A 17422-nucleotide genomic window follows, 5' to 3' on the forward strand; every position below is an offset into this window, starting at 1 on the left:
GTACAACAATAGTTTGTTCTACTCTAGAAATAACAATAGGAATAGAAACAGTACTGATACACAATACCAAACTATGGATATACTGACAACTTGCCCAACAACAAAGTTACTGGAAAACATTCTTCCTTCATGATGAATTTTCGTTCCAACAAAACAGAGCCCAAATTTTGATGATGCATAGCTATGCAAGACTTTACAAGAATACAGAAATAAGTAGAATACCTGATAACAAAAAAATATGACATGAAGTATTCAACTATGGTCTGTCTTTAAATCAAACTGTCAACATGTCATAAAGGAACAAATGTTTCCGATATGAGTGTAAAATTTGCTCATGGCAGCAGAGCACCAAGCTATAGTACTGCCTTTGGTCCAGTTGTCAAAACCTAAGAGTTAACATGGAGTTTCCAATAGACTTCTTCAGTGGAATGGCTGTACTTTGTAATAGGCATGCCTTCGAAAGCTTCTTGTGCACTCAAAGTGCAGAGTAAGCTTGCAATGAATTCATAAGTTCACCAGACGCTCTTGCCATGTGAATGCTTGAAATTGAAATGGAGTCTCCTTCTACATTTAAAAAAAAAACTGTTCCCTGTTGTGCTTGACTCCTGCTTTTTTACAAGGCCACTTGAGCACTGTTTTTGGTCAGATCATCATTCCTATTTACGTGTAAAAATATCTTTGTACATTTTATCTTACTGGCTATATCCACAAAACGTTAAGTTTAAAAGACAATATAAATATACTGGCCATATACTGTCCATGTTGAGTTTTGCACAGATCAAATAAGACTTGCCTTCCCTGTATTTAAATGTCTAAAGTCTGAAAGCTTTCTCCTGTATGGTGCATTTTCCAACATTCATGACAAATACAAAACTTGACTTTCAGCTAACATAATGTTGTGTTCGTATGACTTCAAGAACTGGAACAAACTGTACAAAGAATGTATACTTAAATATTACCAGTACCAGTTTACCAAACTGCAGAACTAAGACGAAGACAAGTCAATACTACAAGGTGCACTGAACGGTCCCACCCTTTGGTACACATCCATAGCTCTCACAGCAAAATGGTAGGTGCTCCCAGGTAAGAACTGGGTCAGGGTGCAGGCCATCGGCAGCGGTAACGCTTTCACGTCGCCAATCTTCTTCCACAGCGCAGTGTTGGGCTGCCCGGTCCCCTCCTGATAGGCAAACAGCTGGTAGCAGTCCACCGTCGGAGCGTGAGGGTTGGGCGGCTCGGTGACGTTCCACGACAACACGATACCGTTCCCCGCCCTGGCGATGTGGAGCGTGGTCCTGTGGGGCAGGGGAAGGTTGGCGTACTGAGGGGGTAGCTGTGGCGAGGGTGGAGGAGGCTGAGGGAGGGGGGCAGGGTGCTGGTTGTTGCCTGGGTGGGGATGGTTTGCTGGCTGTGGAGGTTGTGGCGGCTGCTGCATAGCTGGTGGCCTCTGGGGGAAGGTTGGTTGCATAGGTGGCCTCATTTGTTGGACCTATTGGTCAAGGGGAAGGTAGTAACAAGTTAAGCAGAATGCTGGAGTTAGAGTTAGACACACAAAGCTTAGTTGTGACTCTTTTTCTCTGTGTAACATAACCTACCAGAGCAGCAAGCCAGGACAACAGTCAACAGGAGGTTATGACCTCTGCAGCAGATCTTGTTGCCTGGGAGTCTGGCTGGTGATGTCCTATACTGATGTTCATGTCATACCTACGCGATGACATTCAATATAGGTATTCTGGTAATAGTTTTTTTACTTGTCTCAAACATGAGGGGGCATATTTTGTGTGCGTTAATAGGGCCAATGAAAGGATTTTCTAATCTCCTCTCGCTTTGAAGGGCCAAAATCATGCAGGCTCTACGGGGCCAATGGTCAAGGGACCAAGTACCAAAAGAAATGGGCAGCAAAAGTGTATTTTGAGCCAAAAAAAAAAAGACCCCAGAGAGTCTGTTATGGACGCTACCCATTTTAGCACCTTTGTGGGATGAGGAAAGGTATGTCAAGACACAAGAAATGCCACAAATAGTACCCTTTACTGACTGATACTGAGTCAGCTAGCCTAGCTATATATAGAATACAACACGGTGTATTCCGTATCACCCGAGGTGAACAAATTTAGTGCCCTCGAACAAAAAGTGTTGCAACAGTAATGTGGCGCCGCACTCGGCCCGCTAGAAACAGTTTGATTTATTCGAATGGAGCCCATGTGATACGCCTTTGGAACCTGGGTGACACGGAAGTTATGGCCCGGTCCGGAACACCCGTATCGAACGTTTTCGCGTCACAGGTACGACATAAATGACAAATATTACACCAAATTAGTTATATTACATTGGACATTGTAGAGTGTACCTGAGGAGGGTTGTTAGAGTGCAACAGAGGTGGGGGAGCTGGCCTGGGGACCACAGCGGGCCCGGCTGGTCTGGGACCCTGCATCATGTTGGCTGGAGGCTGGACCTGGTGGAAGGCCTGGCGATAAGCCTGCACCGTCTGCGGCATCGGGTGCCTGGCCTGGACCACCACGTTGGGCACGGGGTGTCGCTGAGGCTGCAGAAATACAGGAAAGGTGCGTTCTATATTAATCCTAAACAAATATCACTAATATAATCATGCAAGCAGATGCATGGCTTTGTAGGGAAGCGGGCAAAGCAAGCAGAGAGGAAAAAGCACTTAAAAGGTGTATAAAATGATGCAAGAGGGCATGCAAAACCCAACAACCTGGTGAGCAGTATTACTAAGCACGAGACCACCCTGTGCTACTCACTGATTAGATCGTACTACAAGAGCTCAGTCATGGGACAATACAATAGAGCAGAAAATGCCATTTGCACATTGTTTTATGGGGATAAAATCATTTATTAAAAAGATAGTCTTGCCAATGTTGGTTATATTCAATGCATATAACATTCCTCAGAATGGACTTGCCTCATTAAAACCTTAAACTTAGCATCTTTCTTGATTACCTACAAATGTATACATAGACAGGCACCTCATTTTACAGACTTCTTTGATGGCATTCTTACTTGCCTATGCAACAGCGATTTCATAATTATAATTAAACGACGGCTATAGTGTACAACCAGAAATAAAAGCAAAGGTTGGAAGAAGAGAACCAAGAATTCTATGCTTTCATTTCCTTGGGGACCCCTTTTAGAATCAACTTCCTGTTGTTCCAATGTAGAAAACATTTAAGCTTCTTGATAGCTAAATTCCATGGCAGATGCACAAACAGTTATTGATATGCAAACAAAAAGGCTTAAATCAGTCTTAGTCTGGTGTAAGTGCCAAAAACTAAAGCTTATCAAAATTGTAGAAGATCAGAAACATGATATTAACAGCACATGATATTAACAATCAACCTTTTCTTTGGTAATGACAAAAATAAATGCAAGCAAACAAGCAAGGAAACTGGCTGAAATTCATCTTTACTAGATTTGAGAAAGAATCAGAGCCTTGAAATGTTAAAGCAAGTTGAGGCATGAAGCATCAAAGCATTCTCCTACGCAGACGCATCCAACGGCAACAGCAAACTGCCTCTTGTCTGTACTCTGCTATCTCAACCGTCACAATCAGTTCCTGTGGGCGTTGCCACAAACCAGCTGTCAGCCAATCAGAGAATAGGCCTTTCAGTTTTCAAAAGAGATCTTGCATGGATAAGGGTAAGCTCATTAGTATTTATAAACAGGGCAGTCAGGAACTGATGGTGACGGTTGAGATAGCAGAGTACAGACAAGAGGCGATTTGCTGGCGCTGTTGGATGTCTCTGCGTAGGAGAATGCATGATAGGGGTCAGGCAGCAAGCAAGGAAAGGCAGCAGCAGCAATGGCAAGCTGGTATTCCAAGGCAGGCACCTGAGTGTAGTGGTTGTACAGAGGGTTCCCTTGCTGTGACGGCTGCATGCACATAACAGGAGGACTCAAGACGGATTCCACAACATGTGCTGGCTACAGAAAGACAAAAGTGTAGCCTATGGCAGAAGTCTACACTACAAGGATCTCTAGATCTTAATGAATACAGTGTTACACTACAAGTTAGCACTGCAAATATAAGTGCATGTGCAGCTATGTTGTGAATTACTTATAACAGGGTTATTGCATGAATCCCTACTTTTGCAATTTTTCACAATTAACATACAGTTACAAAAAGAAGAAAAACGAAAGAAAAAAAGAAGAAAAACGAGAGAAAAAAATAATTCATCCTTAAAAAATGTTTCCAAGGGGAAAATATGCAGCTTCAGTGTGGTCAAAAAGGATGGATGATAGCAATGCAAAGCAAATCAGTCGGCTTGAGGTTGCATATCCATTCCTTATACTGCCTTTGTTTGATAAAGTGCATACATGAACAAACACACATAATACAATGTGTGTACAAAAGAACAATTTACCAGTAGCCAGAAACAGGAGAAACATTTGTGAATAGTTTTAACAGGTTGGCTGATCAATGAATTCTTTGTAGACAATCACATAAATACTCTGAACTGTGAAGAGGGGGGGGTTGTACAAGCCTAGCCATGTTTGGGACTGCAGTCTTAGCAGCACCACCAAACAGCAAAAAGTATATCCAGTTGATATTGTCCAGGGGATGGTATAGACTGAAGAACTACCGACAAATTTGTAGGTAATATTTTTTTTATGTGAACAAAGAAATTCTAAACCCAGAAGGAAAGATAGATACAATGTGCAGTACACCTCCATGATACTGTAAATGCATTTAAGTTCGCAGGGATTTAATTTCGCGGTAGCAGAAAAAGGACATTTCGCAGTGGTTTTAAGTTCGCGGTAGCACCATGCACTGTAGTCTCTTACTGCCATAGAAAAATGTTCGCGGTGGTTTTAAGTTCACGGTAAAGCTGTCAACACTAAACCACCGCGAAACTTTCTGCATTTACAGTACTGTATCATCACACGTTTGTCCTTACCTGTCCTACGAAGGCAGAAGTTGTGACAGCGGGCGGCCTGAAGGTGCCAGCAGTCTGCACCCGCGGCATCACAGGCTGGCCTACGTAACCCACCGTGCTCTGTGGTATCTGGGCCAGCACCTGAACTGGAGGTCTCTGGTACGCCGGAGCAGTTGGCGGCATGGAGTGCATTGGATTTTGTCCCACCTGCTGTACAGTGGTGGCAACCGGTCGAAAGTTCGGCGGCGCTTGGATCGCTCGTGTGCTGTTCACGATGGCTTGTACGACGTTGGTGATGTTTCTTGCGTTGCTGTTGCTGGTGCTGATAGCGACAGGCACGGGTTGGGGATTGTTGAAGGGGCGTACTTGAGACGTTGGTCGTGCTTGGGACGTGGGAGCGACAGTGTTGGGAGCAGCCGAGGGAGTAGCCACTGCTTTCAGGAGAGGTGGGGGACCTGCACCGGAGGGCTTCCTTCCCTGGGCGGATGCCTATGGAGAATGGTTTATTGCCATTGACATTAAAACTCTTGCAGCACATGCACAAAAGGCTGAGTTGTCATCGTTTTTTTAGTCAGTATTTCATCCTCTAACTTGACAAGATCGAGCGACAAAATAACATCTAATTGTTTACAATAATTGATTGTTATTACACAAAGAAACATTCACTACTGTACACAAATTACCCATCATATATGTACATCCAAACAACAATACATCTTAGAATTACTTCAACACAGCAAGGTGATGATGACTGAGTGTATACGTTGGCAGATAGCACAAGAAAACAAAGAAAAGGACACTCATAAACAAAGTTGAGTATTCTGACTATCATGTTATTGTGACTTAAATATTTTGTCTTAACCCTTGAAAATTTTTGGCCAATTCAAGCCCCCTAAATGAAGATGGTTAATTAATCAGATCAGTAAAACTTGACGTATCCTGTGCTGTTGCTGCAGATTTACTTCACCAATCGATGCAGTTTGCTACAAAGGAAATTTACATGTTGCTTAATTTTATCAAGGTTACATGATAAATATCTTCACAATATACCTGAGTTTCTTCTGCGTCCTCAGTAAGGTCGATTACTGCGTTAATCTTCCCTGCATCTTGGGACGGTACGCGGGCCTTCTCTGGAGTTTTCTGTCTTGTAGGAGGTGCTGAAAGAATAAGACATACAGACCATCAAGTACATGAAAGAAAATGCTGTTCAATGTGTATGTTATCCTTTCTAAAATTAAAAGAGTATGAGGAAAAAGGTGCAGCATTGAACATTGATTTTCCAAATCTAAACCAGACTGGCCGTGGCCTTAGATTTTTAAAAGTTCACGATAAAATTCTGACGAAAGAAGAATTTTTCCAGTTTTCGTTGGTTCTAGTGAATTAGGCTGGCCTAGTATCCATCATATTTTAGCTCCAGTTAGTTGCTTCACTGTCAGGTTGTCTGTAATTTAAAAGAAAGGGTCAAACTTCCAAATGCCTCTTTGATTCTTTGCTATTACACCGTTAGGGCCGTGTGACTCACAAAGCCAATCAAACTTTTTTCAGTGAGTATCTTAAGGCAGATCAACTCTGTAAAGCGATAAGGTGTCTGAACCAGAGCTAGAATAAGATCGATGCGAGACTAGAATTTCCGGACAATATACATCAAGTTAACACAAAGTAGTAACAACTGCACCTGCTTGTGTCGGTTGGCGATACGGAGGTTGTGAGTTAAGACTGCTGTTGTTGTAAAGTGTTGGGCTGGTTCTCGAGGTGCGTGGAGGGGGAGGGGGTGGGGGATGGTGCACCAGGGTGGGGATGTTGCGGGGAGGGTGGGGAACACCTACACGTGGGATGTGAACATGCATATAAGCATTGAACCATTTAGCAAACCACAGGTACAGTAAAAAGAATCCATGCCCGACAGAGTTGCAAACTATCAGTACTCAGACCACCATAACACCAACATTTACCAACAGACTACAACTGCCAAAGAACCATCAAACGAATATTAGACCACAACAAATTTATTTGTTGCTTCTCAGATTTTTTCAGAAAAAAATTGGACCGACAGGTTGAAAAGAAAAAAAAATTTAAAAAGACTTTAATAACAAAAAAACAACAGACTGGGGACTTTAATGGCACGTTTTATGCAATAATCTCTTCCTTTGCTTTGTTACTACTGTTCTGAGTGAAAGGCATTGTTTTTAGACTGAAATTATATAAAATTGGTGCGGCCTTGATCAAAGAATGGCGCACATGCTATCTACTACAGGGCAGGAGTCAACCCACACACCAAGCAACACACCTGTGGGAGTTGTCCTTTGACTGGATATTGCCTGTGGCTGGGAAGTAGGCTGTGGAGGTGGAGCTTTCGGTGCCGTGGCAACTTGTGGTTGTGGTGGACCTGCCCTCTGTACAGCGCTGCTGGTGACACTGACAGATTCAGTTGCCGTGGGAACACGCTGTACCTGCGGAGGGCGGGTGTAGGTAGGCGGAGGCGGCCTTGGTACAGCCTGCTGCCTGGTAGCAACCGGCGTAACCTGCGGATGTAACAGTTTGGAGCTTGAGCAAAATTTACCCTTTTTTCCCTGCATATGTAACCAATAAGGTAGTTCATAGTTTCGAGTGCTCATAAGCAGTATGATGCAATATATGGTCTAAAGGTCAAAACTTAACCTTCTTCATGCTGCATAACCCCATAACTAATGCAAATTTGGTGCAAGCGGATACCTTAGCATGCTGAATGTTAAGGCATATAGGTTAAGAGAAGTGGATTGCTAAGACTGTTCTTTCCAGTAATCATTTATTGGTAGAACAGTCCTATGGAACAGCAAAAATGATGTAATTTATCTGTAAATCAGCAGTAAGTTTAGAAACATTGACATTCCTCATGCAATTTCCTTTCTGCAAAACGTTTGCTTTCCTTTTTTCCACGAATTGTTTTGACACACCTGCGAAACACAGTTGTGCAGGCTGACGATAGCTGGCTGCTTTTCGGCAGGTGGCTGAGATGCAGTTGTGTTGGGCTGCAGTGGCAGAGAGGGGTGCCAGGGGGCACTGTTTTCAGACTAGCCAGAAGGAGGCATGTAACTATTTTTTTCAGACACATGCACGGGATTTGTACCTTTAAACTGTAGCTGTAATGCTATGTTTAACAGCCATACAAAACGTGCAGCTCTTGGCATAGTGTAACAAAGAAGGTGCTGTGATGCCTTCATGCCATAAGAATGTTCACCCAATGATTTTAAAACCACCCATCACCAAATATGTACTGATCCACAAAACTACTGTTCAAGAAACCTACTGTAGGTTTTGGCGCTGGAGCTGATGTTGAACTTGGTCCACTTGAAGTTGGTCCACCTGAAGTTGGTCCACTTGAAGTTTGGGAACTAGAAGCTTGAGCAGTGGGCTGCTGCTGCTGTGGAATAAAATGACAATATTGCCTTTTTTTCATGAATTGCCCCCCCCCCCCTTGTTCCACGGTAAATGAAGATAATTTTACATTGATAGAGAAACTTACCACCTTAAATCTGTATATCCTCAGTATATTTCCCAGATGCTACACACAATCATGATATATTAGCGGTTGATATTTGCAAAAAATGAAAAATATTTCATTTTTCACAACAGAACAGTGGACTGACACTTCATACCTAAATATTAAGTACATGTAGATGAAACATTCATTACCTCCATAAAAATGGATTTTTTTTGTTTGTTTTTGTTTGTTTAGGTTTGTTGCTGTTGGCCCGGGTCCAAGTTTGTTCCCAGCTGGGAGACTGGCAGGTTGAGTTGGACTGTGTCCACATTTTTCAAGATGCAGTACTGTAATTAATCAGTAGGGGGCACTATTGCAACTGTGACAAACAAACACTTGGATGGGGAAGAGGGGTTCCTACCGGTTTCAGGTCTGCCTGCACACCAACATCCACTGGCCTTGGACCTCCTATTGCTCGGCGTCTCTTCAGCTCCCTCTTTAACCTATCTTGCTCTTGGTTCATTGTCACCAGTTTTTGCTGAGACATAAAAAAAACATCCAGAAATGGGTTTTTAAACTTAAAGGATACTTGTTAGATATGAGTGTACTATGACAATCATTGGAATCAATTATATTCTCTGTAAAATCGGTATTCTGAATGAGCATTCAAAAACTAACACAATGACTTGCCATGCAATCTGAGGTTTAGTGGAATTTGAGCTTATTGAGCATGCTAATGAGTATGTAATGCATTGTGTTAGTTTTGTAAATCTCATTCTGTGTGGAGTTTTTTGTTTTTCTCACCGTTAATTCCTTGATTAACTTTTTCATCCGCTTCCTTTTTTTCTGGTTTGAAAAAAAAAATGAATAACAAAGATCTCGAGTGTCACATACAACCCTAAAATGGTCTTATTTTTGTACAAACAGTTAAAGAAAGGTTGCCTAGTTGTTCAAGAATATAATGAACCAAAACATTACATTAAAATTCCGTTTCAGATTTATTCATGCATTAGACACACAGAACAGTGGATGCAGGAGGGTCTATCACAGAATGCCTATTTCTACGTTCATTCTGTGTGCCCAATCCACCAATTTTCAGTTAATATCTGAAAGCCAAGAAACTAGTGTTAACTAACCGAAGCATTCTAGCTAAGTTAGCAAAAGAGCAGACACGGAAGATTCAAGAATAATACACAAAGTGTGGTCCAAAGAGGTGTAAATGATAAGTACACAATCGTGATCATTCAAGTTTCTAAGGCTTGGTAGCTGTTAAAAAGCAGCAGTGCAGTTATTATTCTATTCTTCAAAGAAGCACCAAGCAGCAGATCCATGGCAAGCCAAAAATCTAGTGTTTATGTTCTGCCAGAGATGCAATAATTACAATCAATGTTGTCTACGTAAACTAAACTGGTCATACCTGCAGCTTTCTGGCATACTCCTCCCAGCCTTTGCAGACTTTGGTCAACTTGGCAACTCTGTCCTGAAACTGCTTCATTTGGCTGTTTGCTTTGGCTGTACAATGAGCTACTTTGTCTTCCACCATCTAGAGGAGGAAATTCTGATGTTATATTTCAAAAAAAAAATAGTTGTAAACTATCAAAAAAATTGAAAGCTGTATTTTGGGAATATTTTGAAAGTGACCAGCAAAGCTATGTGACCGTTTCTTTATCAAAAATATTTACAATGTTTGCAACATTTTTCAAATGATCATTGCCGCATAAAGTATATATTTTTAGATTTCATGGCTATGCATGATGCCCAGTCATTCTTCCCTGATCTTTGCAGGGGTGATTGAATTGCTTTCTTCCCAGTCTGCTGACCCATTTTCAAATTGTTACAAATAATTCCTACATTCTAGAGCATTTTGGAAAAAAAAGTGAACCTATGTTGCAATAGTTTGGAAACAAAAATAAATAATATATTTGATGTTAAGAAATGTTTCTAACATGTCAGAATTGGGTTAAAAAAAAGATTATCTCAAAATTCAAACAAAGAAATTATTTGCAACTAATTGACAAATTCATTCATATGTCTACAGAAAAATCTGAAAGCTTTCAGGCAATGAAGGTGCAATGATAAATATGATGGCAGATAAATCCTGGACCTTTTTGAGGTCTTCCCTTCCCAACAGCTGTTGACGCTGTGCTGCACAAGTGGTGTTACACCCCACTGTTCTTGTGACTGGAACACTGGCTGGAATGTGCCTGGCAAACTGGGCACTACAACTATCAGCTGCAATAGGGAGAGAGTGAGGGAAGACAATGTTTGAAAGTTCTAGGAATATTACTGCAATTTGCCTAAACAGAATGTTTACAGAAACATTTAATTCAACTTAAGCCGTGAATGAACAAAGACCTCTCTGATACATCATGACGTAATCTAGGAAAAAGTATCACTCTTTAAGGGAAGGATGTTTTGACGATTACTGGGTATTTCAGACCCTGATGATAACTCTATGTGAATGACTAATGGCTGTGTAATTGTGAATGAGCCAAGATCATCAAAATTCCATATAAAGATATCATGTACTTTCTAGTGATCTTTAGGACACAAATTGTTGATTTCAGCAAATTCCAAGCACTATTGTAAAATTATGCATGCATACACATCTGATGAACGCACAAGCTTACCTGCATCGGTTGCCACAGTTCTATTTACAAATCCTTGAGTAGCACCATTGTCTAGCCTTGGTTTCTTTGCACCATGCCCCGGGTTTGGTTCTCCCTCTCTCTTCTTTCCAACAGACATACCCTGGTCCTGTTGAACAGAGGGCTGGTCTTCAGTCGACGGATTATCATCAATGACAATTGGTTCTGCATCGGAGTTGGCCTGTGTCTGCTGCTCATCAGAGGCAGCTGTCTCCGTACCGTTGGCTGGAGGGGTTCTGCTCTTTGGTGGGTTACTGACAGCATCACTGGCCGCCATCGGAGGTGAGGAACTGCTTGAAGGCCGGTTTGGAGGACTGCTTTTCCCAGAGTTTGATGAATCTTGTGGTTGTGATTCTGGAGTATCTGTTCATAAGACACAGATTTAAAATAAAATAAGTCATGTTAATTCCTAGTGATTAAGAATAAAAACAGATCTGAAATTTATTTGGGAAAATCTATGAAGAATTTATAAAACAATGCTCATGATTTTTACATACCTTCCACAACAACTATGTCATTCCCCTCAGCACCAGGTCTGGAAGTTGGCTCAGTTGGGTTGTTTGCAGCACCTGTTGATAATGAATTACAGTTGTACATGAAATGTTATTTGAAACACATTTTACCATTACACATAGTCTGTAAACCAACTTTCCCAAAAATGTAGGTTGCAGACATACCTAAAAGGGAGTCTTTAATGCAGCTAACAGAGACTAATGCTTTTATCCCTTATTGAAAAAATGCACATATGCACAACATGCACTAATCAACACGTCTAACAGTTGACAGTCAGATGGCCAATTGCACATTTTAGCATCTTAAAAGTTAAAGCATCACCTGTTTTATTGGTCCCCTTAGCTGTGGCAAATGGCACTGGCAGGCTTGTATTCTGCACTGGTATCAAAGGTGGTGGAGATCTAGACTTGTGCAGATCACTTGTTCCCTTTGTGGTGGTCGTTGTTGGGTTTGACTGGTGCTGTTGGGCCTGGCTTGGGACTTCCTTTGATGAAGAAGAAGAAGGCACTTTACTTCCAGGTGGTAGAGTCTGATTTACTGGTGACAAAGTGTGCTTTGGTGGACCTGGTACATGACTGCTTGAGGCAGCTTCCTTTTGTGCTGGAGCAGATGGTTGTTTCACAGGTTCTGGTGCAGACACATGTTGAACTGGAGAGCGATTCTCCCTACTTTCAGTTACAACTGGCATCTCCTTAACTGAACCAGAGAGCGGCATGGCTGGAGAGGCAGACGTGTCCACAGACATCTGTTGAGTAGAAGAATAAGCCACTGTTGCTGAAGGGGGTGCTTGTTGAGTTACAGTGGAAACCTCACTGACCGTTGTGACCTTCTGCTCAGCTGGAGTAGACTGCAGAGGAGCTGAGACAGCCGCAGCTTTTGCTGAGGCATCCTGAACTGACTGCCTGTCTGAACCAGGGAGCTCAACATTTGAAGCAGGTGCTGAAGCAACTTCTGGCACAGAAACTTGATTAGCTGTAGCCATGGCCTGGTCAGCTGTAACAGACACCTGACCAGTTGGAGTGACAACTGGCAGAGAAACAAGGCTGCCTGTCGCAGCTACTGGTTGGAGTGACACTGATGACACATCTGTTGTGGGTTCAACCTGGCTGATGGACGCCAGCTGTTGAGCAGAGCAGTCTTTGGCAGTTGTAGGAGGAGCAACAGGGATCTGGCAGGTAGAAGCTGCAACCTGCTCTGGGACAGGGGCAGGATATGTTGCAGAGACAGCTTGAATGGCAGAAGCTTCAACATGTCCTGCTGGCTCCGACTCCTTCTCGGTCGCAGTTGGCATCCTGTGACTACTTGTGGTAGAAGCTGAACCAGTTGAAGAAATACTCTGGTACATTGGCTTGGTTGCATGGTCTCCTAAAGAAAGCATCTCTTTGGCTGGTGTGGAAAGATGATCAGTTTGTGGGAAATTCTCTTCCTTCGGAGGAACTTCTTGTTTGGGGGGAATCTCTTCCTTAAGATGGTCCTCTTGTTTTGTGGAAACCTCTTCTTTTGGAGGAACTGCTTCATTGGAGGAAACATGCTCCTTTGAAAAAATATCTTGCTTCATAGAAATCACTTGCTTTGAAAGAATGTCTTGCTTTGATGAAAGCTCTTCTTTGGGGGAAATCTCATTCTTTGGAGCAATCTCTTTCTTTGGAGTTGATACTTGTTGGTTCACTGTGGAAGCCAGCTTGGCTTTTGTAGCCAATGGCTTCTTTTGGTCAGGAGCATCACTTGTGGTGGAAAGCTGGCTTTCTTTTTTTGGATGTTGGTCGGCAATGTTTTGTGTTACCATTTTTGGTACCTTGTTAGGAATACTGTTCAATGGTTTTTCATCGGTTGCTTCCTTTACCCTAGTTATACTTTCTTTCCCACGCAGAGGGTCTGTAGCACCAGACATTGAAGTGTTACTGGACTCAGAGGCATTTTTTAATCTTGCAACTTTGTCATCACTTTTAACATGTTGCACCTTTGACCTTGTATCTTCCTTTTTGCCATTTGTAGTAGTTGATTGCAATGTCTTATCAGAATGCACAGCCTTTTTGTGTGATGGTGTGGAACTGGCTTTGTCAGATGAAAGCTTCATTGGCTTATCAACGGTATCCTTTTTGGACTCTGCTCTTACACTATGATCCAAGGAGCTGGTCATCAACTCATTTGAAATGCTGATATCCCCTGTACTGTCATCATCAAAAACTCTCACACTTCGAAGTGAACTGCATTTTCTCTTAGATTTTTGGCCATTCACTGTGGTGGTGGTGCTACTTTGAGCTTTGGTATCTCTTGTTGATGTGCTGGATGCATTGCATGTGCTGGGTGCACTTGGTAGCATTACTGGCTTGATACTGTTAGACTCTACCTGGTGAGCAGTCTTGGACGATACTGAAGACTTCACAGAGTCTGCCTGGTGAGCACTCTTGGAGGATACTGAGGACTTCACAGAATTTGTGGTGTGGCTTCTTTGTTTCTCCCCGTTTTGTTGCGCTTCCTTCTGTGCTATCTTTCTCTTGATGGAATGGGTTGACTTCTTAGCCACAACAGGCAGGTCCTTCTGCTGCAAAGAGGCATCTTTGCTAACCTGATGTGACTTGGAATGGTTTGACAAGGAGCCTGAAGATTGCTTATCCACCCTTTCACTGGAATTTCTAGACGCTGAATCTGAGGTTACTGTACTTTCCTTGGAACCAGACGTCTTCTTTAATACAGCAAACTCTGGAGATGCCTCCAGTCGTGGTGTTTTCTTTGGTGGTTCTCTGGACGAATGTGTGGAGTTTAACTTGGCTTGGAACCCTGCCGGTTTGCTTGTTGACTTTTTCGCTACTTGCCTTTTGACAGGTTGACTGCTGACTGATAATGACCTGGAAGCACCTGTGGGGTGTTCAAAATCTTATTAGTCGTTCTCTTGTTATAAGCTAAAGCTCACATTTAAATCTTTGTCACAGTTTGTACTGAAAGTATTTGTGTGTAGTTGATCAAATCGCAAACAGCCTTCCTGGCCTGGATAAGTGTAAATCCTGTTCAAAAGGTTCCCAAGCCTTGTAAGTCCCACATACTGAAGAAGTGATTAACAACAGAGAATAGATAAATAGCGTGCAATTATGACCTTTTGTGACTGAGGGAAGCTCCAGTCTTCTAATGAGCTGCAGGACCGGTTGGGTTACATACTAAATTACATGTACTTAAGTGTGCTTACCAACAAAGTGGACAACCATTCCAGTGTATTGAATCCGTCAACAACAATTTAGCCCATGTTTACTTGAAATTCTTGGTCTGGAAAGTCACGTTTCATTCTGCTCAGCTTTCTAGGAGTCTGACATTCCTTTGGGCTAGGTATACTATTAGCTTTTAACCAGTAAAGATAATGCTGGCAAAATCTGACCACATTTCTGTACCATAAGGCTCCAGGCTGTTACTAGGCAACTATCTGTACATATATGAATAGTAAATACAATCTAATAACACTCACCTTCCATGGCCGTCCGTGCATCTGTGGACCTACAGTAAGATGAGAGAACATATCAAACTTGTGTTTTCTTTAATCTCAGAAGACTATGCATCCTGCAAGTTAGCACTGATATTTTGCTGTTAATCTATACCCACTGGCTTTTATACTTGGGTAAAGCCAAGGAGGTTACATACAATAATGTCTCTAACAGTTCCATAGCAAAATACTTCATAGAATGAGGCCATAAGATTATCAGCAAAACTTATGAGCTAATGGAAGCAAACATTCATTAAGCTGTAAAACAACTCAGACAAGAAACCTTTTTGTACATGAGTTCAGAGACTGCATACCTCCATGAAAAATTCAAAGCATTTGCAAATTTTATGCAAATGACTTACACATTTACATAATACTGTATATGCATAGAGATGTTCAACTTAAACAACACCCAGACCTCCTTAAGTTATGCTAAGCACGAACATCTGGAAACACACACAGGTACACAAAACATACTGTAATTCACTTTGTATTCACGGTACCAAACTTTCACGGTCTGAGAAAATTTAACTTGTTCTCGGAACTAAATGTTCACTGTCGCGGCAAGTGCACATAAAAAAAGGCTGTGAATTATTTGTTATCAGTAATGATAAGTTCACGTTACAGTCGTCAACGTGAAAACCGTGAACATAACAGTACATTGAAAAAATCAGGAATTACAGTAATACCTTTCTTTGTCATACGAGACAATAACACAAGTGCATCAGAATCTTCACCAAAGCCAACTTTCATCCCATTCTAGCCAAACTTACATGGTTTTGAGTTCTGGGCGCTCCTTGAGAATATCTGTGAGTATTACTCTACAGGGCTTACACTGAGTCTCTTTCTTGGCCACTATGTGAAAAAAAAAAAAGAAACAACTTATTATACACACATTTAAAAAAAACGACAAATCAAATATAAACAAAACATGACAACATGAAAGGTGATCTACTGATATGTTGGTACATAGCATAATTCAAATTCAAAATTTTGATCTAACCCAAGGAAATTTGTTTTTGGGAGTTATATATTTACCCTGTGCTGAGTTGTTAGTTTGAATTTGGATCAAAGAATAATGAGGATTAGTGAAGCAAAGATGTCATGCAGTTCTATTTTGTTTGCAATATAACTTTATAAGCAACAAAATAACAGTATATACTGTCAGGGAAAGCTAGGTGTTAACTGTTAATAATAACAGAAAATTAAAAGAGAACAAAACACACCTTTAATTATAATTGTATGGGGCTTCTAGATGGCAGATCCAAGGCAAAGCAAAAAACAATTTAAAAGAAGCATGTACTAGCAAATATGGCAAGAAAAGGGATACATATTTCAAGAGTTAGCAGGGCTTACTAAAAGAATGTTTATCATTTTTCTTTGCAAAAAAACACTCAAAATCTATGGAAAGGCATTCTTTTAACTTCAAGCAGCTTCCACAAACCTTCCTTAGAGCTCGCTGCTCCTTTTAATTTTTCATCATCTCTAGGCCCTTTCCTGCAAAATGAAGACAATTCAGTATAGCAGAATATGTACAATTGATTATTTACAGTGTAATTTATTATTTGGTGTTGTTTTTTTACAGAATGGCATGGAAAACAAGGCCATCAAGACTGAAAAAGTCCCTTAAATCTATCTCATCTATAGATGACTCTTCTAATCCTACATTCAGAAAACATATTGCACAAACACACACATCCTTGTCCATTGTTCATACAATACAAATTGATGGTATTTCTATTGTGCACAAGGCCTTGGTAAAAATAGCCTCTAATTGCTTGGATTAAAACATTCTGATCTCCTCTTAAAAAGCCTCATAACCAAATTATTTACAAACCTTCTAGATTTGCGATTCCCACCTTTCCGACCTGCAACAGACAGACAAAGAAGCAAAAATTTACTAACTGCTGCGAGTCACAAGGTGTTTAACTGCCCAGAGCACACTATACACCTGGTAGTTTTATACAACATTCTTGTGTGTGTACCAGCCTAATCAGTGGAGTCATGTTGTTTGATCAATGCAGTACAGTATTGTTGAAAACGTTCTTTGCTCTATGTAATCACAGTACTATAGCATAATCTTCAATACCTGTGCTCAACACACCAATGTCAGGAGACTCCATTCTCCATACTTGGACTAGCCAAATACCAGGTGTACACAAACCTACTCTACACAGTCATGTTCAGTGGCCCATGAAACAAATGTGTACGATGGGCGTTGCCTAACCTCTGTGGCTTTGTGCCGTAGTGACTGGGATGGTCTTTGTTTTTGTCAACAGTCAACCTTGAAAGGATATTTGAAAGCCCAAGGCATGTTTACAGGGGCCAAAACAATTCAAAGTTTGCTTCCAGCTACCCAAATTTATGCTTTTGCACTGTCTCATTTTGAGAAAAATATGTAAACCAAAGTAAATTTGGAGGAAATTTGTGGGTACAT

The 17422-nt window shown here is 41.4% G+C and overlaps 1 protein-coding gene across 15 annotated transcripts in view; it reads right to left on the reverse strand.

Annotated features, from left to right (window-relative positions):
* Nucleotides 1–754: 754 nt before the first annotated feature.
* Nucleotides 755–17422, reverse strand: part of LOC118428681 (flocculation protein FLO11-like) — a 32594-nt gene continuing 15926 nt past the window's right edge. For 4 of the 15 annotated variants that reach the window (XM_035838797.1, XM_035838798.1, XM_035838799.1 and 1 more), the window contains exons 3-21: nucleotides 16823–16853; nucleotides 16430–16482; nucleotides 15759–15840; nucleotides 14971–14999; nucleotides 11835–14372; nucleotides 11498–11569; nucleotides 10983–11363; nucleotides 10457–10584; nucleotides 9770–9895; nucleotides 9157–9198; nucleotides 8774–8890; nucleotides 8179–8292; nucleotides 7180–7414; nucleotides 6568–6714; nucleotides 5943–6049; nucleotides 4914–5381; nucleotides 3847–3939; nucleotides 2348–2542; nucleotides 755–1489 (exon numbers count right to left, since the gene is read on the reverse strand). In XM_035838797.1, the coding sequence (XP_035694690.1) occupies nucleotides 986–1489; nucleotides 2348–2542; nucleotides 3847–3939; nucleotides 4914–5381; nucleotides 5943–6049; nucleotides 6568–6714; nucleotides 7180–7414; nucleotides 8179–8292; nucleotides 8774–8890; nucleotides 9157–9198; nucleotides 9770–9895; nucleotides 10457–10584; nucleotides 10983–11363; nucleotides 11498–11569; nucleotides 11835–14372; nucleotides 14971–14999; nucleotides 15759–15840; nucleotides 16430–16482; nucleotides 16823–16853 (5462 nt within the window). In that variant the 3' untranslated portion in view covers nucleotides 755–985. Of the gene's footprint in view, nucleotides 1490–2347; nucleotides 2543–3846; nucleotides 3940–4913; nucleotides 5382–5942; nucleotides 6050–6567; nucleotides 6715–7179; nucleotides 7415–8178; nucleotides 8293–8773; nucleotides 8891–9156; nucleotides 9199–9769; nucleotides 9896–10456; nucleotides 10585–10982; nucleotides 11364–11497; nucleotides 11570–11834; nucleotides 14373–14970; nucleotides 15000–15758; nucleotides 15841–16211; nucleotides 16237–16429; nucleotides 16483–16822; nucleotides 16854–17422 lie in introns of all 15 variants that reach the window. The other 11 variants (XM_035838810.1, XM_035838812.1, XM_035838809.1 and 8 more) reach the window with 9 other exon arrangements.

The sequence above is a fragment of the Branchiostoma floridae genome, chromosome 13 (genome assembly GCF_000003815.2).
Source record: "Branchiostoma floridae strain S238N-H82 chromosome 13, Bfl_VNyyK, whole genome shotgun sequence".
Classification (NCBI taxonomy): Eukaryota; Metazoa; Chordata; class Leptocardii; order Amphioxiformes; family Branchiostomatidae; genus Branchiostoma; species Branchiostoma floridae.